Here is a 24,732-nt window from a genome sequence, read left to right as displayed (position 1 = left end):
AGCTGGGCCCCACGTAATGTGCTTCGGCGTGTTAAGTTCTGAGTCTGAGGCATTTGTAAAACTCTCCCAGCCCCCCGGCCGCATAGGGCTCTGGACTTAGTGTAAGAGATTTCTGTCAGTAGCGGCCTAGAGGTTTCAGGCTGCCGGGTATATACTGTCATCCTGTGCTACCACAGGATAGATTACGTGAACTCTTTCCGAGCCTCTTCTGAATCCCTGGGCACCAAAGTTGACCACTTGGTGGGGGACCAGTTTGGTAAGTCCCTACTTGGGCATCGAATGCCTGAGAGGTATGGGAGGTTGTGAGGAATAATTGCGAGTTTTGAGTAGTAGGCAGTACAAGGTACAGTTATTGGCACAGGGGTACGACCGCGCTCCTTCTACCAGATAATTGGTAGCTCATTCTCACTGATTAGGGAGCTCGTCCTCACTGATTAGGGAGCTAAAAGAAGGAATCTTCCCAGAACTATTGTTTCATTTAATTATGCTGAGGAAGTGTGCTCAAGGCACAGATGATCAAACCTGTTGCTTTGAAGTAATTTGGCCTGAAAACGTAGGAAAATAGGAGAATTTAGGACTAATACCAGAGTGGGAAGTGAGGAGTTGCTACTGTGATTGACTGTTTCTTATCTTGTTTTTCTTATAAGACAGTTCTTAACTTCAGGCTTTGGAGGAACCTGTGAATCCCTGAAGTAGCCTGTAAGGTGTGCTGTATATGTACATTGTTCTGGAAAAAGGGACTATATGTTAGCCAGACTTTTCAGAGATGTCTGGGATACATAAAAAGGTTGGGGGCCACTGTTCTAGCAGGTCAGTCGTGACAAGCTGAAAGCAAATTCTCTTCATTGGTCTCTTAACCTTTCAAGGATAAGGTATTAAATTTAATTGAAACTTAAGGGGAAAAGGGCTTTTGATTCCCAAGAGCTTCTCATTCAGCTCATGACGAGGAGGTGTATTCCATTTAGCTCCTTCTCTTCCAGAATTAAATAGCATTAGGCTTATGTTTTCATAAGCATAACTTTTAAAACTATCTTCTCTTCTAATGTCTGCCAGCTTGGCTTAGGCGTGGGCTCTCTGGGAGCGAAGCCCTGGATGTGAAGTTCCGACGGCTCCTCTGCTGTGATATGGTTTCAAATGAACCTTTTCTCTGGAAGGAGTTCCCTTCCCCTTAATCAGTATGCACTTGGTCTCCCCGCCCTCCAGGCCACTTCCCCACACCAGTCTCAGCAGTCCACCGTGGACGTTGGCCAGCTCCACGACCCTCAGACCTACACCCAGCATGCCATCCAGGTGCAGCACATCCAGGTCACGGAGCCTACTTCCTCCACACCGTCGTCATCCCAGGTATGTTCTCCGACCCCTCACCCAGGGCTGTGTGGTCCTGGGGACCCTGGGAATGTTAATAAGAATGAAGACATGTTATCTCCAGACCTAGTCCCCTTGACTGTTGAAATGATACCATTCATTTTGGTGCCTTAATTAAAGATCCTATCTTTGGTTCCAGTTTTTGTATTGACATTATGGACACACTTGCATGAAGTGATTAGCTTCCCCTATGCAACGGGAGCCCTGTGACCTTGCATCCTAGGGACAACATCAGCCTTTGCTTCTTGTTCTAAGTGACTGTCTGATAGTATGCAGTTGCTAAGTTGTTCCTTGAATTTTGGGACAGTGACTTTGTGGTGTAATACGGTGTTTGTATGATATAGAGTCTGTTACTGAGATAGCAAAGCTACATCCATTCAAAAAATGTTTATTAAAGTCTTTCCTTTTGCATAAAACTTTTCTAGGTCTTGGCCTCAAGGAGCTTGGAGTCTAGTAGGGATATAACATTATATATATAGAAGTAAACAGGATATGACATGAAGGTATCTGAACCAGAAAGGACGCATGTAGACCCACCTCTGATATTCACAGGCTCCAGGAGAAGAGTATACATGAAAGCCTGCGTGCCATGTGTCTAGGTGGTGAAAGCTTTAAATCAAGCTAAACTGTTCAATAAAATATATTCTTTGCAACTATATGGATGAAGCTATAGGCTATTATGCTAAGTGAAATAAATCAGTCAGAGAAAGATATTGTATGATCTCACTTATACATGGAATTTAAGAAACCGAACAACCAACCAAAGGGGAAAAAAAAAAGAGAGAGGGGAAAACCAAGAAACACTCTTTTTAAAAAAGATTTTGTTTACTTATTTGAGAGAGAGGGAGAGAGCAAGCGTAAGTGGGCAGAGGGGCAGAGGGAGAGGGAGACAGACAGGGAAAGAGAGAGGGAGAAGCAGACTCCCCGCTGAGAGTGGAACCCTGATGCGGGGCTTGATCCCAGGGTCCCAAGGTCATGACCTGAGCTAAAATCAGATGCTTAGCTGACTGAGCCACCCAGGTGTCCCCAGACTCTTTACCTACAGAGAACAAACTGATGGTCACCAGAGGGGAGGTGGGAGGTGCTGGGGAGATGGGTGAAATAGGTGATGGGAAGTGAGGACGGCACTTGTGATGAGCACTGGGTGTTGTATGGAAGTGATGAAACACTATATTGTACGCCTGCAACTAAGATTACACTGTATGCTAACTATACTGGGATTTATGTTTATTATGTATGTATTTATTTATTTAAATATTTTATTTATTTATTTTAGAGAGAGATTGAGTGGGGGGTGGGGGAAGAGAGTGCAAGCAGCGGGGAGGGAGAGGGACAAGCAGATTTTCTTTGTGCAGAGCCAGGGAGCCCGACACTGGGCTTGATCCCACGACCCTGAGATCATGACCTGAGCTGAAATCAAGAGTCAGATGCTTAACCGACTGAGCCACCCAGGTGCCCCCACTAACTGGAACTTAAATAAAAACTTAAAAAAAAATGTATATTCTATCTTCCTACTTGACACATACTTTTTCATGATAACAAAATTGAAAAGTACATGCAAACTAACAACTGATGCTAAATCACACGGATAGTGCCAATTTGAAATTACTTGCCTTTCTGCCAGATGCATGGGTGACACTGGCAGCTTCCCGGTGGAGGTGGGAAGAAGCAGGAGAAAGGCTTTCTCCCTCCCTTGCTGACTCTGTGCCCTTCAGATTGCTGTGGAAATCCATCGGAGAAACATGCCCTTTCTCTGCTTCCTGCTTCCTGGGGGGCATTGGAGATGGGAGGCTGCTTAGCATCTGATGGCCCCTCCCCTCCCTCTACTGTGAACTTGAGCAGCTTTGAGGTTTCTGACACTTGTCCCAGTCCCAGACAGTCGCCTGTATCCACAAAGGGCCCATCTTCCCCACCCCCGCTGGCATCACACAAAGGAACCCTAGGCTGGAGGGACTACTTCGCAGAATGTGGTGGCACAGGGACAACCTTCCCTAAGACTGGGAAGGCTCTCCGTTTCTTCTCACCCAGCCTCCACCCTGCACATCATGGGGCTTTCTGTATAACCACACGTCTCAGCCTTTTCCCCATCCTTGCAAAGTTGATCCCATGGCCACCCCCTTGGTCCCATGTGCCCAAATACCATCAGAGGAGCCCACAGCCACAAGATAGGACCCCATAGGGTGACAGACCCAGGGAAGAGACTTGTTACAGGTCCTGGAAGTGTGTGCAGGGCCATTTCCACAGGGAATGGAGGACTCTGGTTCCCAAGTGTCATTTAGAAGGGGACACATATTCCAGGTCCATGGTCTAAGGGTGATGTGGGTATTTAGATAAGTTATGAGTGTTCAGAAAAGGGAACGATTATGTTTAGCAAGGAACCAAGGATATTTCTGCGGAAGTGGTGTCTGAATTAGGTCCTGAAGGAGGGGTATGATTTTGACATGGTAGTTGGGGAAGGCATTATGATCTGAATGTGCTCTCATTGTGAATAAAGCCACAGAGGTGGGAAACCAGTATGTTTATGGAAACCCTTTAGGTTACTAACAGGAAATGATGTCTAGGAGAAAGGTTGGAAAGGTAGTTGGAGCTGGAGTTGGAGGGCCTGAATGGCAAAGGGATTTCCCAGTGTACTCAATGGAAATTGTGATGTTTGAGTTCGACTTCAGTTTGTGTTATAGATTCGCTTTATGACACAGGCAAGTTCTTTAGCTTCTCCGTTTTTCAGATTTTATGTAATGAAGATAATTATTCTTGTGTTCATTTATCTTTCTAATAAGCTTAGTGAAATTAATTTTTTGGATATTCTTGTAGATAATCCCTCGAAAACTAATTGGGATTTGATAGTTATGATTGCCTTTCATTAATCCTATTCTTATTTAAAGTATTATTTTAGCAGTGATACTTGCAGTATTATAATTCATGTTAGCCAGATTTCTTTTCTTCAGTTATTTGTGAGACTTAACTATATTGGAAGTCATTCATTTTCTACTCTTGCTTTCTCTCTCTCCCTCTCTCTCTCTAGGTAGCTGGGCAGCCCTTGAGTCCTGCCTCCCAGCAGTCCCAACAAGGGCTCAGCCCTTCCCATATACAGGGCGGCTCCTCTACGCCAGGCCAGACTCTCCAGCAGCAGCAGCAAGGTTCCTCTGTACAACACACCTATCTGCCCAATGCTTGGAATTCATTCCGTGGCTACTGTAAGTAAGAAGCAGGCAGAGTGCTGTAGCTCGTGGGTGGGGAACCTACAGCTATGGGTCATAACTTTATCAGCTTTAGAATAAATTTTCTGAATTAAAGGACCATTGGCCATTTTTTTACACTCCATAGTGCATGTCCTTGAATGAGATTCATGACCAAATTCAAGGCAGCATTCTGATCTCAAAGAGCCACCCAATTCAGAGATATCAGGAATACTGCCAGAGGAAGTGTAGGCAAATGAATTAAATAGCAGAATAAATGGATCTAGGGTATGCTGATGGTGGTGATTCATCTCTTTCATCAACATTTATTGGATGTCTTTGTATCAGTGGATGTGCTAGACCCTTGGTATATAAAAAATTAATATTGACATTCATATCAGTGACACCACCCAGTAATGTTAGCCAGCTTTCATTAAGCTCTCACTAAGTGCCAGGAATGATTCTAAACCACATATATGTTGCATTCAGTATTCACAGCAACCTATAAGTACAATTGTTATTTGCACTTTCAGATAGGGAAATTCAGACACAGAGACACTTGCCCAAGGAACATAGCTAGTACCTAGAGGATTGGAACCCAGGCAGAGTTTACACTCCCCCCACTGTGTGGCCTCTCCTTATAAGATAGTCTTTGGCTCAAGGAGATCATTATCTAGTAGGGAGAGATGTATGAGTAGATGGCTTTCAAAACCCTGAAATTATTACTACAGAAGCAGCAAAAGGCTGGCTGCGAAAGTCCTAATAGCTAATGGTTTTGGTGAGGATGGCAGCCTCAGATATGAGCCGGGAAGTATGAGGTCTTTATGAGTGAAAGTCTGGAATAGAGGAACAGCTAGACCTCGATAGTAGCAACTAGGAGCATTAGGGGCTGAGAAGTTAGGGAGGCCAGTGTTGGTCCTCCTCTTATTGATTTCTTTCTTTGAATCTGTCTCCATTGTCCTTGGTCTTTGGATATGTTCTGTAGATTTGGTATGGAATCAGGCTCAAACTCTACCTGGTTATTTTTACAATCTATCCTCTTAAATATTGGTGGTCACAATGAGAGCTGAGTCTTGTTTGTAGCCAAGGAAAGACTCCTGCTCATGGTGAATACCAGGAGAAGCCTGGTAAGTAGACGTTTATACTACATTTAATTCCTGTGAAAGAAATGTGGAATGATGCAAATAGCTGTGGTAATAATAGAATGAGCTAGCATTCTAACCTGAGGAAACGATTCTGGAATTGACATTTTTTTATTAGGGAAAACATTTAAGATACACAGAGGTAGAATAGTATAATGAATGCCTTTTATACCCATTATCCAACTTTGGTTTTCAACTCAGGGCCAATCTTGTCTCATTTGTACCCCCATCATTCTTTCCCAGTCCCCCAATTATATAATAATCCATATGATTTCATCTGTAAATATTTTTTAAAAGATTTTATTTATTTATTTAGAGCACAAGTGTGTATGGGGCTGCAGAGAGAGAATCTTAAGCAGATTCCACCCCGATGCAGGGCTCAATCTCTGAGATCATGACCTGAGCCAAAACCAAGAGTCCCATGCTCAATTGACTGGGCCACCTAGATGCCCACAAAATATTTCTTAAAATGCAACCACAGTACTGTTATCAAACTTGAAAATAAATGACAGTAATTTTTTAATACTCATCAAATATCCACTGTTCGCATTTCTGTGATTGTCTCACAATTTTTTTTTTTTTTTTGATGGTTGGTTTGTTCAAATTGAGTCCCCAGTAAGGCTCCTACATTGCAATTGGTTATGTCTTATGACGGTTTTGTTTTTTTTTTTAATTTTTATTTATTTATTCATGATAGACATAGAGAGAGGCAGAGACACAGGTAGAGGGAGAAGCAGGCTCCACGTGGGGAGCCCGACGCGGGACTCGATCCCAGGACTCCAGGATCGTGCCCTGGGCCAAAGGCAGGCTCCAACCCACTGAGCCACCCAGGGATCCCCAGATTTTATTTTTTTAAGTAATCTTGACACCCAGTGTGGGGCTTGAACTCATGCCCCCAATATCAAGATTCACATGCTCCACCAACTGAGCCAGCCAGGCAGCTTATGGATATTTAGAAGCCACATTTGGGGGAGATGCATTGATTGTTTCTGATATTTTATAACTCTCTGCTAACTTCCTCTGATCATTCTTTATCAGAGTATCAAGATCATATCATGATAAGACTTTTACATGTCAAGAAATCATGTCATGATAAGACTCTTACAGCAAGCAAATCTATGGAAAATTTCTCAGTGAGGAATGTGACAGGGCAGCCCCGGTGGCCCAGCCATTTAGCACTGCCTTCAGCCTAGGGTGTGATCCTGGAGACCCGGGATCAAGTCCCATGTCAGGCTCCCTGCATGGAGCCTGTTTCTCCCTCTGCCTGTGTCTCTGCCTCTCTCTCTCTCTCTGTGTCTGTCATGACTAAATAAATAAAATCTTAAAAAAAAAAATACATGGATAATTTATTTAAAAAAAAAAAAAAGGAAATGTGACCACTGGTTAGGTATTTGTTTCTACAACTTGTATTAGAATCTGAGACCACTTAAGTATGAATATTTTCTGTTTTTCAGCATCAGAGATTCAAATGATGACCCTTCCTCCAGGTCAGTTTGTGATTACAGACAGTGGTGTGGCCACTCCTGTCACCTCTGGCCAAGTAAAGGCAGTTACACCGGTAAGTGATCTGCTCGGGAGGGCTTTCCTGTCCATTGTACCCTCTGTTTTCTGCTCCTCAGTTTTCCTTATCTGAGTTAGAAGTACATCCTGTGTATTCCCATAACTCCTTATGGAGCTGTATTATAATTAATTATTATAGTTTATTTTAATTACTGATTTACTGTCTATCTTTTCCTAGCAGACAATGAATTCCTTGAAAGCTGGGTCTTAGTCTTTTTTTTTTTTTTTTTTTTTTGGGGGGGGGGGTTCTTAGTCTTTATCTCTTTATTCTCAGTGCCTTGCTCAGGAGGCTGGACTATAACAAATGGTCGATAAATACCTGTGCAATTAGTAACTATAATGAACCTCCTAGATCCAAATATGTACCAATTCATAATTGATCACCTTTTTTATGTGCTTTGTGGAAAGTATTCATGACTATTGGTCCTCAGCTGGATTGGGAGAGAATAATTGAATGAATATGTTACAGAGCTCTTTTAAGCTATTTTAAACGTTCAACCCTCCTCCCCTGCAGAACATTGCCGTGAATTATCTTGTTATATTTAGATTAGGCAGGTCAATTTTAGTTGTATCTGCTACCTCTGTTTTTATCTTCACTGGTTTGTTCTGGTCTGCCTCTAAGTAATTAGAAAACAGAGTATCTTAAGTTTAAATTATGAAACATACTCCTAAGTGACTAGGGATATTGGGATGTTCCCAGGGGAAGACTATTTCCCAAGAAGTCTCAAAGAGTAGCAGGGTAGTCTAGTGGCTTCAAAACCTGATTTTTCCCTTTGAAAGCATACTGAGAGCTTAGCCATTTCTTAGCACACAAACTCACATTAATTAGACTATGGAGAGATATGTAAATCCAGGGTAACACTATTATCAGTGAAGACAATACCTAATGTAAAATGGAATAGTCTCGTTGGCATAATCAGTGAAATTTTTACTCCTGGTGGGACCCACTGACTCTTTACCTTTTTTTGGCCAGGAATTCATTTGAGAACCTGATTACAGTCAAGGACATTCCCCTCCCCCTGCCACAACACACACACACACACACACACACGCACGCACGCACACACAAATTTAATGTACATTTTCCAGGGTTCATAGAATCTCTAGCCCACCTGTGACTACCTAGTTGTTCATGGACAGTAGGCTGAGAACCAGCCCCCTCCTCCTAGAAAAAGACCCACATGGAAAACTAAATCACAATCCGAGATTGAATGAGTATGGACTCAGAGCACATGGCCCTAGATACATCAAATGGGTATTTGGCTATGGCTTTTTCTCTGGACAGAGCTTGGAAGGCACAGGGCTTTCCTCTGTGACTTCTCTTTTCTTAGCCTATACAGCAAACCAATCACCTAGTCAATGGACACATTCTTTCTTTAAAAATGTTAACTTAAGGAAATAGCTACTCCAAGTCTGTGAAGTCTTCATGATCAGAGGAAAAATAATGACAATGCATCTTTTCATAAAGCTAAATTGATTCAGTGTCAGGGACTTTATTCTAAGATTGTACTCTTCTTATACTTTTGAGTGTTAAAATTTCTCTCATTTGAGAGTATCATCCTAAAATCTACTCTACTTGGCAAGATAAAATTTGGGGATACTTATTATTACTTTTAATTTGCTGATCTGTGAGACTCTGAAGTCTAGGAACCACTGATCTTGACTACCTGACTTGGGAGTCTTTCTGCCTTTTTATGGGAACTTTTTTTTTTTTTTTTAATGGGAACTTTAAATATCTCTTCTGTGTTCTATTTTATATTACTCTTAAATATTAATTGACAGACAGCAATCTTATTTTAAGAATTTCTAAATTCTTAGGATCAGTACAATAGCTCATGTTTCCTTTGCCACATAGATTACTATTATAATGCAAATTTCTGTACATGAAGGTCTTCGCTATATTATTTGGTAGAACACCTAAGGCAGTCCCTTAAATTACCTTTGTAGTCTATTACTGTGACTGATCCATCCCCTCTAAAGTACTTACATAAAACATCTCACAAAGGTGCCTATTTTGGTGTCATGTTATAACATTTCCTTTCCTATTACTTTTTATCTCCACCAAGAGCGTCCCCCTCCCCCATGTTAGACTTCAGATTTCTAAAGATCTTTTTTTTCCCCCCCTAGGGTCATTATGTGTTATCAGAAAGTCAACCAGAATTGGAAGAAAAGCAAGCTTCTGCTCTCTCAGCAGGAGTCCAGGTTCCGGCAGCTTCACACAGTGACTTGGACCCCCAGACCACCAGCCAACAACAGCCCACACAGTACATCATTACAACCACCACCAATGGGAATGGGAGCAGTGAAGTGCATATCACTAAACCTTAACTTCTTCTACCCTTGAGCTTGAATCCAGCGGTCACATCACGTCTTTTCTCATCCATAAGTCCGAAAGCTTCCAATACTTGGAACTCTTTTTTAAGATTTATCATTCACTCAAGAATTTGGAAACCACAGTTTTGACACTCTACACACACTTGGGCTTCTTTTATTAACGTCGTCTTTACCAAATTGACTCTAGGAGCTTCTGCCATGGAATGGAGATCTTTCAGGGGAAAGTGGATTTCAAGGTGGAGAAATTTCACCTTGTTACCTGAGTTGGTTTTTTTTTTTTTTTTTTTAACACATTGATAGGCCTTACTTTTCCTTTGTGGAAATATTAAGTGGTGTATCACGTTTGTACCAAAGGTGGAGAAAGGATGTGCCAAGTCCATGGCCACTGGACCGCTTCATTCCAAGCCATGGCACCAAAGGAGAGGGGCATTTTATTCTGTCAGAACTGCTTCATCTACTGAGTTTGCATTTTCAGTAATTTAACAAAGGGAGCCTATTGAATATAAAAATAAAGATGATGAAATAGAGGCTTGATAGTGATGTTCTGAAGGAAAAACTGTCGTCTAGATTTTTCTTATTGCTGATTTAAAACAACAACAACTTGCCTCTTTGGGAAAAACTATTGTTGGGCTACTATTGGTAGTGCTTTGCACAGATGCTGGCCTTCAGCCACTTAGACCAGAACCTCCTGGTCTGAGAGATCTTACTTTATTACTCCACAGTGGTAGACTCCCCTGTAAGAGAAAAGGTTTGTTTGATGTCAGCAGATTTTAAACTCCTACACTAAAATTTTGCCTCCCCTTCTCTGGTTGTGGTGTATTAAAAAGGAGGTATTTGAAATCTCGATACCAAGAAAAATTACTCAGATAATTACATATCTATAAAGTGAAAAGCACTGAAACCTTGTCCTGCCTTGCAGGATCCATTTACCATTCATTGGTAAAGGATAAGTTCCTTGCTCTTATCAGGTGTACATTCAACTCTCACATCATCCAGTGTATTTTAGTACTTCTTATGCTGTCTTAAAATGAACATTCTTTAAGGTTAGGTGGAAAGGTGGCCCTCATTTTTTTTTTTTAACATTTTTAACTTATACATATTGTAACTCATCTGGACCTTTTGGAAAGATGACCAACTTCACACTTAGGGGAAAAATTAAAATGTGGGGACCATTTGTATGTCAAGGTAATTATAATGGATGTGGGAGAAATCCAATCTTTATGCATCTTACACTGTCATTTGGGAGGGAAAAAAATCTGCCTCAGTGACAGTTTTTCTTGTATGTGTTCCTGTTTGCTGTCTTGTTGGCTATGAATTCAACGGGGGGAAAAGTTTCCCTCCTTTTTACTCTGCATTCCAATTGTACACATAAATCATCACAGAAATCAGTACGTATTTTAGCAACTTTTTATGACATACCAACACATTTTTAGAATAATTATCATGTGATAGAACTTATCACTCCTGAACAGAAAGACCTAACTTCTATTTCAAATGAAGTTAACTAATGTATTTTATTTACATTTCTGGGTTAAAACTGGTTCTATAAACTAAAGTATAATAGCTTCTTTATAGTACAGATACCTTTTTGAAAAGGAAATGATTCTGTTGAAATAACTGAACTAATATGTAGATTTTGCACTTTATTTCTGAGACCTCATTCATTTAGTTATCCCTGAAAATTTGGGCCCTAAAAGAACTTGAGAAAGTTACTTGGGAAACGTGTAGACCCTAGGGATTGGACTCTATCTTTGGTAACAAAGATGTCACGTTGATGTTTTCAATAGAAAATATTGAACCTGAGTCACAAAGCAGAGACTCTGGATCCCAACGTCCTACAATGTAACGATTGTAAATATTCTCGTGTCCAGTCTAGACGGACTTGCTAGACGAAGAATATTAGACTTTGCTAAAGGTCCAGTTTTAATTTTCACACCTTAAATCTGGCCCTTTTGGGTCCTTCTTAATTTGAACCAGCAAAGTACCCCCCCCTTCCTCAGGAGTAACTTACTGATGAAAAGAGAAAACTATCACTGAACGGAATGTTCATTTCATGCCAGTTATTTCAAGTTGTAAAATACACAGACGGAAATGGTTTGAAAGGACCTCTTTGTTTTTTTTTTCCCCATTTAAGTTTTTTTTTTTTTCCTTTTTCTCTTTTTGTACTTATGTGGAATAGGCAAAGGATCTAAAACTAATTTGTATGTTATCAACCAGAGATGCAGGTGGCAGTCAAGCCAAACTACACTTCTTTAAGATTAGGTATTCTCCACGTTCATTCCAAGTTAATAGATTTTTCAAAAGAACTTGGATTTGAAGAGATGGTTGGTTATGAGCCATCTGAAGACCAATATGGAAAAAAAATGTATGTAGCCAATGTTTATATTGTGGCCTCTCTTAGGACATATCGGCACGCTAGACTTCAATCAGTGCAGTGTGAAAATTTTGGAATAGGTTACATACAGATTTTACATTTTTATTGTTTGATTTGTGTCCGCATAAATAGCCATTTCATCATGTAAAATTCCTATTGTTCTGGAAAAACCTATTATTTTGATCTTCTTGAGTTGTTTTCTGATTTGGAATTATCCTTTCAAAAAACTCTCAAGATATCTAGGGCTAAAAAGCACTTCATGAGATGCTAAGGCTGACCCGCAGGTTGAAAATATTGACCCTATCCTGTTATTTAAATGTGAACATTTATTGTACATTCAGTGAGTTATAGTGTTAATAGTCTTGTGCTACTCAGCAGGTGTAAAAATTAATAAATATTTTTTTTAATAAACATCTTCCTTGTTTGTATCGTGAAGCTACAAGAACTACTGAGATTGTTAGTTTTTTTAAAAAGGATTTTTATTTATTTGAGAGAGAGAAAGAGCGATTGCTGGAGGGGGAGGGACAGAGGGAAAGAGTCTTAAACTGACTCCTGGAGGACCAGAGAGCCTGGTAGGGCTCAATCTCACAGCCTTGAGATCGACCTGAGCTGAAATCAAGAGTTGTGGCTTAACCGACTAAACCACCCAGGCACCCCTCCCTTTTTTTTTTTTTTTTTAATATTTCAATTTACAATGTTTTGACTCTGGATCACGCTGGTCTGGTTAGCACACAATGTAAGTGAAATTAGGGATGACAACTATGGAATGGTGTTCCCCTGCCCTTTACTTGGTGGTTTCTAACTCAAGAACCTCCCGTGGTCTAACAGGCAGGACTAAGGGCAGGTGGGCAGCCAGCAGGGGAGCAAAGACTGGGCTTTCTCTGGAAACCACTATTTTCCAACAAGGGAGGAAGGCTCGTTTTCGCCTGGCAGCTTCCCAGACGTATTTCCATCCAGTCGAGAGACCAAAGGATGGTCTCTGCACGACTGCAGGGAGTGGCTGTGGATCAAGTCGTCTGAAGCTGTTCTAATAAGACCCAGTGAACGAGAAAGGGACCGGCCTGGATTGTCCACAAGAGGAACGTTTTTAAACGTATTTCTTCGACGTGTGTATGCTTTCTTTCCGAACACCAGGGGCCCCGGGACAGGGGCACAGGCTCCGAGCCTGCGTTTTCCTCCCTGAAACTCAACGAAGCTGCAGTTTCCTCCGCTGTAAAATAGGAGCAGTGCCGGGAACCTACGGGCTGGAGAGTGCTCAGCTCAGCGCAGGCTGGACAGGGGGCGCGCCCTGCAAACGGGCCTCAGCTCCCGGCCAGGTAAAGATGCACTTTATGTTTTTTTAAAATAGGTACCTTTATTATTCAGTACAGTGAGATTCTTTTTTTTTTTTCATAAATATTTTATTTATTTATGAGAGACACAGAGAGAGAGGCAGAGGCAGAAGCAGGCTCCATGCACGAGCCTCTGTGGGGCTCGATCTCGGGTCTCCAGGATCACGCCCCGGGCGGAAGGCAGCGCTGAGCCGCGGAGCCGCCGGGGCTGCCCCTAAAGCCGCGCTCCGCAAGCTTCTGCGGCAGGTGAGACCGAGAGGCCGCGCGCAGCCTGCAGCCCAACCCCAACCCAGCCGCGCGGCCCGGTCCCGGCCCCCAGGCCCCGCCCCGCGCGGCCCCGCCCGCCCCCAGGCCCCGCCCCCAGGCCCCGCCCCGCGCGGCCCCGCCCCTTCCGCCGCCCGAGCCCGGAGCGTGCACGCACTGAGACGCCTTGCGGGAGCGAGCGCGTCCCGGAGCCCGCGGGCCGAGAAGCGCTGCGGGTTGGGGGACCCGCGCCTGCGGCTCAGGTGAGGGCGGGCCCGGGACGGCGGGAGGGTCGGCGTGTGGCCGGGCAGCGGGGAGAGCGAGCGGCCGGGCCCCGAGGGTCGCGGCTGCCGTAGGCCCGGGGCAGGGCGGCGGGCGAGGGGCAGCCGGGCGGCCGGGGGCGGGGTTAGGGTTAGGCGCGGCGTGGGGGAGGGGCCGAGCGCGCGGAGGGGCCTCTTGGAGGGGCGGGGCCACGGGCGGCCGGGGGCGGGGTTAGGGCCGGGCGCGGCGTGGGGGAGGGGCCGAGCGCGCGGCGGGGCAGCCTGGAGGGGCGGGGCCTCGGCGGGCGGGGGCGGGGCCACGGGCGGGCGGGGGCGGGGTTAGGGTTAGGCGCCCCCGTGGGGGAGGGGCCGTGTGCGCGGAGGTGCAGCCTGGGGGCGGGGCCTCGGAGGGGCGGGCGGGGCCTCGGAGGGGCGGGCGGGCGGGGCGGGGTTAGCTGCAGGCCCGCGGGTTGGGAGCCGGCGTTTGCTCCGGAAGCAGCCCCGGGTGGAGCTTGGGCGTTGGGGACCTTGGGGAGGGTCCGGGGGCAAGGCTGGCCCCGGTGCGGGAGCCCCCCGCGCTGGGCCGGTACGCAGGTCCCGGCCGCCGCAAGACCCAGAAATCCTTGGCTTCCGGGGTTCCGACCCTCGGGCTAGCCCCCCGCTGTCTTGTATTTTGAGATCCCATTCAGAATAGTAGCAGGGCCGAGGTGGCCACTCGAATAGATTAAATTCAGCTACATGTCTGTCGTAGTCGAAGAAACTTGCGAACAAGTTGTGGAAACGGGGGCGATCCTCCTCCAAGAGTCACTGGAACCCTGGCTTTGCCCTTTTTACCCTGTTCTGCATCAGTTTGTAAAGAGGACCTTGCTCTAAGCATCAGGTTGCTTCTGCAAATCTCGCTATTTTAAAGTTTTCTTAGACTCCCGCACCCTGCGCTTTCTCACCTGCTTCAGTTCCTTAGGCACCAAGAATGTTGAGGATGCCGCAAATCCCCAGGTACTGAAAGGTGACGGAGCACAGTCGTTTGGAGACCCATCTGCTTTACCCAGCACTAATCTTGCTGCAGAATCTTTACATAAATCTGAAATCTCTAAAATAGAACTTGAAATAATTTGTGGGAACATACTTATTTTAGTAGTAGTATTACAGCTCTGCTTTTTATCGTTTAAAAGAGTTTTGGAATCAGAAGTCGTTAACATTATGATGGCTTATATGAGTGCATTAAGTCATATAAAGTGTCCTCCATCTGGAGATTATTTATTGTAGGACTCCAAGGTTGGAAATAACAGAAGACCTGGTACAGCTCCCCTTTGTCGTGCAAGTAAGGAAATCGACACCTGTCAAGGTAAGGTTTGCCTTAGGTCACCGAGATTGGGCTAGAAGTTTGGCACCTTGACTCTTAAGTCTTTTTTTTTTTTTTTTCTCATTTAATCGTGCTTGTTAGTCCATTTGGTAGGCCTAGGAGATAGAATTGACTTAGCAGAGTGGTAGAGTGACTGAGTTCATGCTCTCTGTGTTCAATCCTATGGCCTCAGCTTTACAGATGATACTTGCCATTTGCCTAACAAGATGCTCTCTGAAGATTTTTTTTTAAAGATTTATTTATTTATTTGAAAGAGAGAGCACAAGCAGAAGGGGCAGTGGGAGAGGGAGAGTCTCAAGCAGACTCCTCACTGAGCGTGGAGCCCGACTTGGGGCTTGATCTCACCACCCTGAGATCACGACTTGAGTCAAAACCCAGAGTTGGATGCTCCCAGGCACCCCTGTAAAGATGTTTTGATATGTCTATTTCTAAAGATGACCAGCAATGTTCAGTTATTACAGGAAGGAGAAAAGTAGCATTACATTTACGTGGTTATAAATACCAGATGGACCTTTATTTTTACTTATTTATTTAAAGATTTTATTTATTTATTCATGAGACACAGAGAGAGAGAAGGGCAGAGAACACAGGCAGAAGGAGAAGCAGGCTCCCTGCAGGGAGCCTGATGTGGGTCTCAATCCTGGGTCTCCAGGATCATGCCCTGGGCCAAAGACGGTGCTAAACTGCTGAGCCATCTGGGCTGCCCTCAGATGGACCTTTAGTTGGTAGATTGGCTACTATGTTTACTGGCTGTTGTGGTCGGTCAGGTGCTTGGAAACCCCAGAGTTTATGTGGACTAAAGTCATACTAACATACTCCTCTTTCATAATTCCAACTGAGAGTTTATACAAGAGGTGTAGTGTTAAAAATGTGTGTGTGTAGTCGAGCAGACTTGAGTTTCATTCATTCATTACCCCGAGATTGGGTAAGTTATATATCTACTTTGATCCTCAGTTTTAATGTCTGTGGAATAGATCTGAAGATCTTGTCTTGCACAGTTGTAGGAATTAAATGAGATGCGTGAAAAGGCCCGGCACTTAATAGGCCCTCATTAAAAAACTTACTGTTAGTGTCTGAGCTTTACTAGTCTATATGGGTGATGTTTCTTTGTGCAAGCACAACGGAGGATTACTAAAAAGACCAACAGTAATAGTTAAATTTTTTTATGAAATTTTTTTTAAAAGATTTTTATCTATTTGAGAGAGAGTGTGCACAAGTATGAGCAGAGGGAGGGACGGAGGGAGAGGGAGAAGCAGGAGCAGGCTGCCGGCTGAGCAGGGAGCCCAATGTAGGGCTCAATCCCAGGACCTGGGGGTTATGACCTGAGTCGAAGGCAGATGCCACCCAGGTGCCCCAAGAAATTATTTTATGGTAGATTATTGGCCTGAGAAGTCAAAGTTATGAACTCTGATCTGCTTATCATTTAATCTCCAAGTCTCATTTTGCTTCATTGTGAAATGAACGTATAAGAAATTCTGTAAATTTGGGAGTTACTCTAGGAGCATTCTGAGCAACAAGAGGCCGAACTAGAAAAGATTTGAAGATTGAGATGAGAATGCTGTGATAGAAGAGAGAAGAGGTGTGTAGCTGTAGTGAGGGTATGAAGATAAGGTATAAAACTAGATTTGAGTTTGACTACTATCTGAGTCAGAATACTTTCTGAAGGAGCATCGGTATCAATCAGATCCCTGGGAAGCCTGCCTTTCTATCTGGAGGTATGACTGCGTGTATTTGTCTAGATTATCTGTGGCACATAAACAATGGATTCCTTGGACCATATGCTGACGGATCCCCTGGAACTGGGTCCATGTGGAGATGGCCATGGCACACGTATTATGGAGGACTGCCTCCTGGGGGGCACCAGGGTTAGTCTGCCCGAGGACCTTCTGGAGGACGTAAGTAGTAGCAGTGCCACCGTTTTTTCTCTGGCACCTTGCCCCTAACCACAATCCTAAGCCTTTTCCACACTTTACAAGTTTTCAGTCTTTTATGCTTCTTTTGGTTTCATTTTCTATATTGCAGCCAGAGTGATCTCTCTCTCTTTCTCTTTTAATGTAACATCTTTAATACTGTGACTCGAGAAGAAAGTGTAAGGTATATACTTAAGCCTTATTTTTAACCAGATAGTTTTGAGCAGTTAACAAGAAATTACATATTTTAAGAACAAAATTATGAATGTTGATGTTAAATTGGTTACTCACATTGTGGATCATGAAACAAAACCCAACATACTGTATCTGTCCGTAAAGTAACCCTCCGGTCAGTTAATAGGACGTGTCCTGGGTTGAGATTTTGTGCTTTTGGCTCCTTTCACAGGTAGGCTGTGTAATCATCATTATCACTAAGGTAGCTATCACCTACTAAGCGCTTATTGTGTGCAAGACACTATATGTGCCAAAGCCTGTATTTAGTTATCTTGTTCACTTTGCTGTGTTCCACATATACAGACAGGTGTAGAGTGTCCTATAGCAAGCACTCATTTGTGCATCATCCAGTTTTAGAGATAATTGCATTTAGTCATACCTGGTTCAGATTTTTTTCCCTAATATATCAAACATAGATAAAATTAAAGCCACTGCTTGTTCTCTCTGCCTTCTGAAGTAATAAGTACTGACGTTGACAGATCCTTCTCATCCACGTTTTCTTTGCACACTAGTCAGCAAACACTTGTTTTATTAAGTGCCTAATTGTGGCAGACACTGAGATATTAGGAATAAAGTGGTGTCCAAAAAATAGCTTTGCAGGGGAAGATCTTTGACACTGAGGTGCTCTAGTACATGCGTGCACAGATGCCTGGTAGGTGGTCGGATTTCTGGTTGTCTTCTGCTGAAGCCATTTGGTGGCTCTCCATTGTCCTTAGATAACGTCGCAAGTGCTTAACATGTTTATAGGTCCCTTGCTCTTCTGTCTTCTGTCCGCAGCTCCCTCTCCCTTGTATCCTTGCACTAGCCATATGTTGCCTCAACTGTCATCGTTACTAGAAAAGTGAACTTTATCACATGTAAGAGTATATAAATAAATCCATATATATATGGTGTATATACAGTTTAAGGAGTGATAAAACAGCCATGTAGCTCCTACTTGGGTTAAGAAGTAGAATGCTGCTAATACCATTCAAACACCCACAGGTAATTGCTATCCTTTTATAGTAATTCTTCCATTTTTATGATTTTGCTCTATGGATTTTTAAATTTTTGTTTATCTGTAAGTAATCTCTATGCCCAGTGTGGGGCTTGAACTTTATGACCTGCATACTCTACTGACTGAGCCAGACGCCTCTGCTCTGTGGAGTTTTAACTCTCCTGCTTCAACTGTTTTTTTTCTTTTTTCTTTATTTTATTCCTTAACTCTTTTATTTTTATTTTTTATTTTTTTTAAGATTTTATTTATTTATTCATGAGAGACAGAGAGAGGCAGAGGGAGAAGCAGGCTCCATGCAGGGAGCCTGACGTGGGACTCGATCCCGGGTCTCCAGGATCAGGCCCTGGGCCGAAGGCGACACTAAGCCGCTGAGCCCTCCAGGCTGCCCCCTTAACTCTTTTAAATGTTACTTCCTCTGTTCTCCAATACCTTGGGTCTGGGACATGGGCTGCTCCTGTGTACATACATCAGTGCTTCTCAGGCTACATTGTAATTGCTTGTTTCCCCCTCTGACAGTGTGTATGCCAGTCTAGCTTAGTACTCAGCACATACAAGACAGATAAACGGTATATAGTTGAGCTGAAAATGAACTCCATCCTGCTGCTTGTCACTCTTCACAGGTGACTCAACCCCTCGTGTTCTTTCCTCCGTAACTTTTTCTTTCCTCTCGTCTTAAACTAAATTCAGTTGTCCATCCTACCTACCCCTTATTGGTAGAAATGGTTTCCAAATGAGATTCTCTCTACTGAGGTCATTTTTTCTTTGGATTATTAATTACTGTTGGGTGTAAGATAGTGATTTTTATATGTAGTTATTGCTAATCTCTAAGATTTGTGAATTGAATTAAGATCAGTGATGTTTTGGTTTAAACAAACTTGAAAATTTGGATATAGTGATGTTTGCACAACAGTGCGAATGTACTTAATACCACTGAGCTGTACAGTTAAAAATGGATAAATGGTAAACTTTATGTTGTGTATATTTTGCCACTCACAGAAAAATTTAAAGCTTGCTTTTCTGTTGTTTATTTTTCTCTTGCTTTTCCTGATTGTCCTAGCCTGAGATATTCTTTGATGTAGTCAGCCTCTCAACATGGCAAGAAGTATTAAGTGACTCTCAGCGTGAACACCTCCAGCAGTTTCTGCCTCACTTTCCTGAAGACAGTTTTGAGCAGCAAAATCAGCTCATCCTAGCCCTGTTCAGTGGGGAGAACTTCCGCTTTGGGAACCCTCTGCACATTGCCCAGAAACTTTTCCGAGGTACGTAGCTTGGCATTCTGTCTTTGAGAGCAGTGGAAGAGTAAGAGTGTGTTCACTTATGTGAATGCTTCTTTCTTCGTATATTCTATTTATTTTCATGTACTGATTGATACTCAGACCATGTGGGACCCTTTGCCTAGACTGTTTTTTTTTTTTTAATAAAAATTTTTAACTTACACAAGAAATACATTGATTTATTGTAAAATGAACTTAACTGTGTAACCACCACCCAGATCAAGAAATAAAGCATTACTAGCGTCGTATAAGCACTCTTTATGACTAGTCTTTAAAAATTTTTCAAAATAGTTGTTTATCACTTGCTTTATCACACGTACATATGTATGTGTATATGTGTATTTGTATGTCACACATATACTTTTTTTTCCTGCAGAAAACATGATACTTTACTGCCAAGTACTTCAGTATTTATGTATCTCCTAACAAGGACATTCTACTATATCATCACGTCTTACTATCACACCCAAGAAATTTTATAATGATCAAATATCATAGGAGAGCTCATATTCAAATATTCTCACGTCTTCCCTAAATCTTCTTTATAGTGGCTCTTTTATTTTTTCCTTTTAAATTTAGGATCTATTCAAGGTTCATGCATTGTGTTTGGGTTACACATCTCTTGGCTTCCTGAACCTCTGCCCTTTTTTCTTTTGTCTTTCAAAAACAATGACTTTTTTTTTTTAATTTAAGTGTAGTCGACATGCAATATCATATTCAGGTGTACATCCTGATTTTCAGGTATATTCTCAAGTGATCACCATGATCACCATGATACATCTAGCTACTATCTGTAACCGTACAAGTTCTTACATGTTAACTCTGTGGAAGAGTAAGCATATCCTCTGGGTCATCCATGTTGTCTCAAATGGCAAGATTTCATTCTTTTTTTAGGCTGAGTAGTAGTCCATTATATACATAAACTATTTATCCATATATCCCTTTTCATCCATTCATCTATTGATGGATGCTTAGTTGCTCCATGGCTTGACTTGTGTACATAATAATACATAATACATAGGGATGCATATATATGGTTTTTGAATTAGTGTTTTTGGTTTCTTCAGATAAATACCTAGAAGTGGGATTGCTATAGTAGCTCAGTTTTTAATATTTTAAGGAACTCCATACTGTTTTCCAGAGCTGCTACATTTCTCATCCTACCAACAGTGCACGAGGGTTCCATTTTCTCCACATCCTCATCAATACTTATTTTATTTTGTCTTTTTGGTGATAACCATTCTCATAGGTTAAGGTGATATCTTGTGGCTTTGATTGATTGGCATTTTGTTGGTGATGAGCATCTTTTCATGTGTCTGTTGGTCACATGAAACCATATCCTTTGCCCATTTTTGATTGGATTATTAGGAATTTTTTGGTGTTGAGTTGGAGTTCTTTACATAATTTAGATAATAACCCCTCATTGGATATATAATTTGCAGATGTTTTCTCCTGTTCAACAGGTTGCCTTTTTGTTTTGTTGATGGTTTCCTTTGCTTTCCTTGGTTCTCTAGTTTGATGTAATTCCATTTGGTTTTGGTTTTTGTTGCCTTTGTTTGAGGAGAGAGCCAAAAAAAATAATGCTTTATTGCTTATATTGATGTCCCAAGGGTTTACGTCTGTGATTTCTTCTAGGAGTTCTATGATTTTCAGCCTTACATTTAAGTGTTTAATCCATTTTGAGTTTTTGTGTTTTATGTAAGAAAGTGGTCCAGTTTTCCCAGCACCGGTTATTGAAGAGACTCTTCTCCTTATTGTATGTGCTTGTCTCCTTTGTTGTGAATTAATTGAGTGTATTAAAAGTTTAGGTTTATTTCCGGACTCTATTTTGTTTCATTGATCTGTGTGTCTCTTTGTGCTACTACTGTTGTGTTGTGATTGTTGTAGCTTTATGGTGTAGTTTTAAATAAAGGAACATGGACTCTCCAGCTTTGTTTACTTTCCCAAGATTGCCTTGGCTGTTTGGGATCTTCTGTGGTTCCATAAAAACACACTGATACTTTTGAAGGGCCCAGGACACTTGTAAAATATCTTGCTTTCTAGGGAATTGTTCTTGTTTCCTCATCATCAGATTTGGGTCAAACATTTTGCCAAGAAAACTAGATGGACGTGTTACTTCTTTCCCACGTTACCTTAGGAGGTATGCAATGTCGGTGTTTCCAGTGTTGATGATGTGCTTGATCACTTGGTTGAGTGGTATCTGCCGGGCATACTGATTGTAACAGTACCTTTTTACCTTCATAATTAAGGAAAAATGTAGGATGATATTTGGGACCATGTGATAGTTTTCTTTCCCAAAAGCCTTGGTTTTACTCAGTGGTTTAACATCCATTAACTATCCTTGCCCTGAATCAGTTACTACATTGGAGACTGCAGAATGGTTTGGGGCCACTATTAAGCCACAGATTACTCTCCGTTCAGTTGAGAGGAGCAGAGGAAGCCTCTTCTCCCCTTTCTGGAGTGACTTTGTCTTGGCAGGAGGCCCTGAAAGTAGAGTGCATCTCCTTGAGTTTTGTTAAACTAGATACCATGATAGCTACAAAAGCCTGGAGTGGACAGGCTTATCATTGCAAAACTTTATTATCTCAGCTCATTTAAAACTAGCATTCCCTCCTTTGGTGAGTTACTGGTTTAAAGAGGAATTCTCCTCTGTCGTTGGCAGAGGTTTACTTCCCTGCAGCCAGGGGCCTCAGGTGGGCATAAACCATCTTTTCCAGTAGAGCCTGCCTGGTTTTAGAGGGGTTACGTCAGGGACCTTGTGTATTGTTTGCACTGCCTGTTGTGCTGGCCTGTTTCTCTCCGACACAGTATGATGGTGATGTGAAGATGCAAACAAGGAATGTCAAAGAAGGATTCCTGCGGTTTCACTCTGTCAGCATTCGGCAGTCTTATTTCAATTCTAGTGTTGCCGCAGACAGGTGCATTACCATGGTTATCAGTCTGCTTTCACCTTTGGTTATCCTTTCTTTTTTTTAAGATTTATTTATTCATGAGACACACAGAGAGGGGGAGGGGCAGAGGGAGAAGCAGGTTCCATGCAGGGAGCCTGATGTGGGACTCGATCCCTGGACCCCAGGATCACACCCTGGGCCAAAGGCAGAGGCTGAACCACTGAGCCACGCAGGCGTCCCTGGTTATCTTTTCTGATTCTGTTTTAAGTATTTACCTTTTCCTTAAGTTCCACATGCTAATCAAATTCTTGCTTCCTGCTTCATACCTTTATCTTCTGTCATAAACTTCCCGCTTCTTGTTTCCAGCTGGCACCCCAGCTCACTGTATTCATTTCCAGTCTGACCTACTTTACATGTCTCAGAGGAAGAAGGAGTTTTGTCTTCTGTTTAAGATTAACCTCTGCTCTTGATCCTTTATCCTTCACCTCCTCTGGAACCGTTTTTCCTCAGTGAACCATCCCTTCCGTCCTGTGTATTCACTCTAGATTATTCCTCACTCCACTTGTTCTTCTTCAGCCTATGGGTGTGTTCAGGGGTCTCACACTAAAGAAAAAAAGTCCTTGACCATCTGTCTCCTCTGTTGTCCTCTGTCATTTGCCTTTTTATCTCCAGGCTTATTGAAAGACCTGCATACTTGTCCCTTTTATTCATTCTGCCCCTGTTCCCTGGTGGCTCTTCTTTGATTATCTCACAGGGAGCGCTCCAACGCCACCCTGACCTCTTGTCTCCCTCGACTTTGTTACTTTGAAATCTGAGCTACATACAGAAAAGTCATAAGACTTTATCATGGACACCTATATACAGTTGACCCTTGAGCAGTGCAGGGGTGAAGGGTGCCTGCTTCCCACTTGGTCACAAATCCATGTGAAACTTTTGACTCCTCCAAAACTTAATAGCCTAGTATTGACTGGAAGTCTTAGCTATAACAGTTGATTAACACATACTTTATATGTCATGAGCATTACGTATTGTGTTTTTAAAGTCAAAAATGTTATTAAAATCAGAAGGATGATACATTTACAGTGTGGACTGTAAAAAATTCAAGTGTAAGTTGACCCACACAGTTTGAACTCATGTTGTTCAAGGGTCAGCTGTACTCTTCACCAGACTCACCAACTGTTAACGTTTTGCCACATTTACCCTCTTTTTATTTCTGTACATATTATTGCTGTCATTTTTTGCTGAACCAGTTGAGAGTGTTGCAGACGTTGCACCCCTAAATTTTTCAGCATTTATCTCTAAAGAATAAGAACACATGGTCAAATTCAGAAATACTGTAAATACAGAATTTTTCTGTATTTAAATTTTGTATATAAATATAAAATGTAACATTGACAGTCTGTTATCTGATATATAGTCCGTATACATATCTCACCAGTTATTTCAGTGAGCATTTTCCATGTCTCTTTTGCGAGCATGTAATTTCCAAACCAGCCTATGCTTTTTATTTATTTTTATTTTTTTAAAAAAAGATTTATTTGAGAGCAAGAGAGAGTATGAGAGCACACAGTATGAGAGCTGAGAGAGAGAAGGATGAGCTGAGAGAGAGGAAGAATCCCAAGCCGACTCCCCACTGAGTGTGGAGCCTGTCGTGAGGACTTGGTCCCATGACCCTGAGATCATGACCTGAGCTGAAATCAAGAGTTGGTTGTTTAACCGACTGAGCGAGCCATCCAGGTGCCTCCCCCTCCCCCCCAGTAGATGGTTTTTAGTTCTTTACTTGGTCTTTGCACAGCATCTACAGTTCTTTTTTCCTTTTAATTTTATTATCTTTATCTTTAATGAGCTCTGCACCCAAATGGGACTTGAACCCATGACCCTAAGATCAACAGTTGCATGTTCTACCGACTGAGGCAGTCAAGTGCTCCCATAGGGCCCAACATCTACTGTCTTTACCACTTTCTTCATCTTGAGACTTTCCCCCACTTTGCATCACTGACTCTTCCCTGGCCTCTGTTTCCTCCTCTGTCTTTGACACCCTCCCCTCTCCCCGCCCCTACTTCCTTTGCTAACCCCTCTTCCACTCATTGTTCCTGTCTGTGTTACCACTGTTGAGGCTCTGTTCTTACGTCTGTACTTGCCTGCTTTCAGTCATCATCTCTTCACTGATGATTCTTGCCCGGGCTGCTTTAGTAGCCACCTCCACGTAGCTACCAGAGCGAGTTTCTTAAAACCTCACTTTTCAGAATATTTAACAGTTGCTGTCATTTGAAATAAA

The 24,732-nt window shown here is 42.6% G+C and overlaps 2 protein-coding genes across 11 annotated transcripts in view; both read left to right on the top strand.

Annotated features, from left to right (window-relative positions):
- Nucleotides 1–12,362, top strand: part of PRDM10 (PR/SET domain 10) — a 95,368-nt gene extending 83,006 nt beyond the window's left edge. For all 6 annotated transcript variants that reach the window (XM_077894185.1, XM_077894184.1, XM_077894183.1 and 3 more), the window contains 4 exons: nucleotides 1,204–1,344; nucleotides 4,388–4,559; nucleotides 7,138–7,241; nucleotides 9,371–12,362. In XM_077894185.1, coding sequence (XP_077750311.1) covers nucleotides 1,204–1,344; nucleotides 4,388–4,559; nucleotides 7,138–7,241; nucleotides 9,371–9,571 — 618 coding nt within the window. In that variant the 3' untranslated portion in view covers nucleotides 9,572–12,362. The remainder of the gene's footprint in view (nucleotides 1–1,203; nucleotides 1,345–4,387; nucleotides 4,560–7,137; nucleotides 7,242–9,370) is intronic.
- A 1,304-nt stretch (nucleotides 12,363–13,666) lies between these two features.
- The window catches only part of NFRKB (nuclear factor related to kappaB binding protein), a 38,760-nt gene continuing 27,694 nt past the window's right edge, over nucleotides 13,667–24,732 (top strand). For 2 of the 5 annotated variants that reach the window (XM_077894175.1, XM_077894171.1), the window contains exons 1-4: nucleotides 13,667–13,788; nucleotides 15,038–15,130; nucleotides 16,888–17,043; nucleotides 19,347–19,548. In XM_077894175.1, the coding sequence (XP_077750301.1) occupies nucleotides 16,909–17,043; nucleotides 19,347–19,548 (337 nt within the window). In that variant the 5' untranslated portion in view covers nucleotides 13,667–13,788; nucleotides 15,038–15,130; nucleotides 16,888–16,908. Of the gene's footprint in view, nucleotides 13,789–14,328; nucleotides 14,782–15,037; nucleotides 15,131–16,887; nucleotides 17,044–19,346; nucleotides 19,549–24,732 lie in introns of those variants that run through there. The other 3 variants (XM_077894172.1, XM_077894174.1, XM_077894173.1) reach the window with 3 other exon arrangements.

Source organism: Canis aureus, chromosome 3 (assembly GCF_053574225.1).
Source record: "Canis aureus isolate CA01 chromosome 3, VMU_Caureus_v.1.0, whole genome shotgun sequence".
NCBI classification, from domain to species: domain Eukaryota; kingdom Metazoa; phylum Chordata; class Mammalia; order Carnivora; family Canidae; genus Canis; species Canis aureus.
The sequence above is the reverse complement of the archived record's forward strand: the minus strand, read 5'-3'. Positions and strand labels throughout refer to the sequence as shown.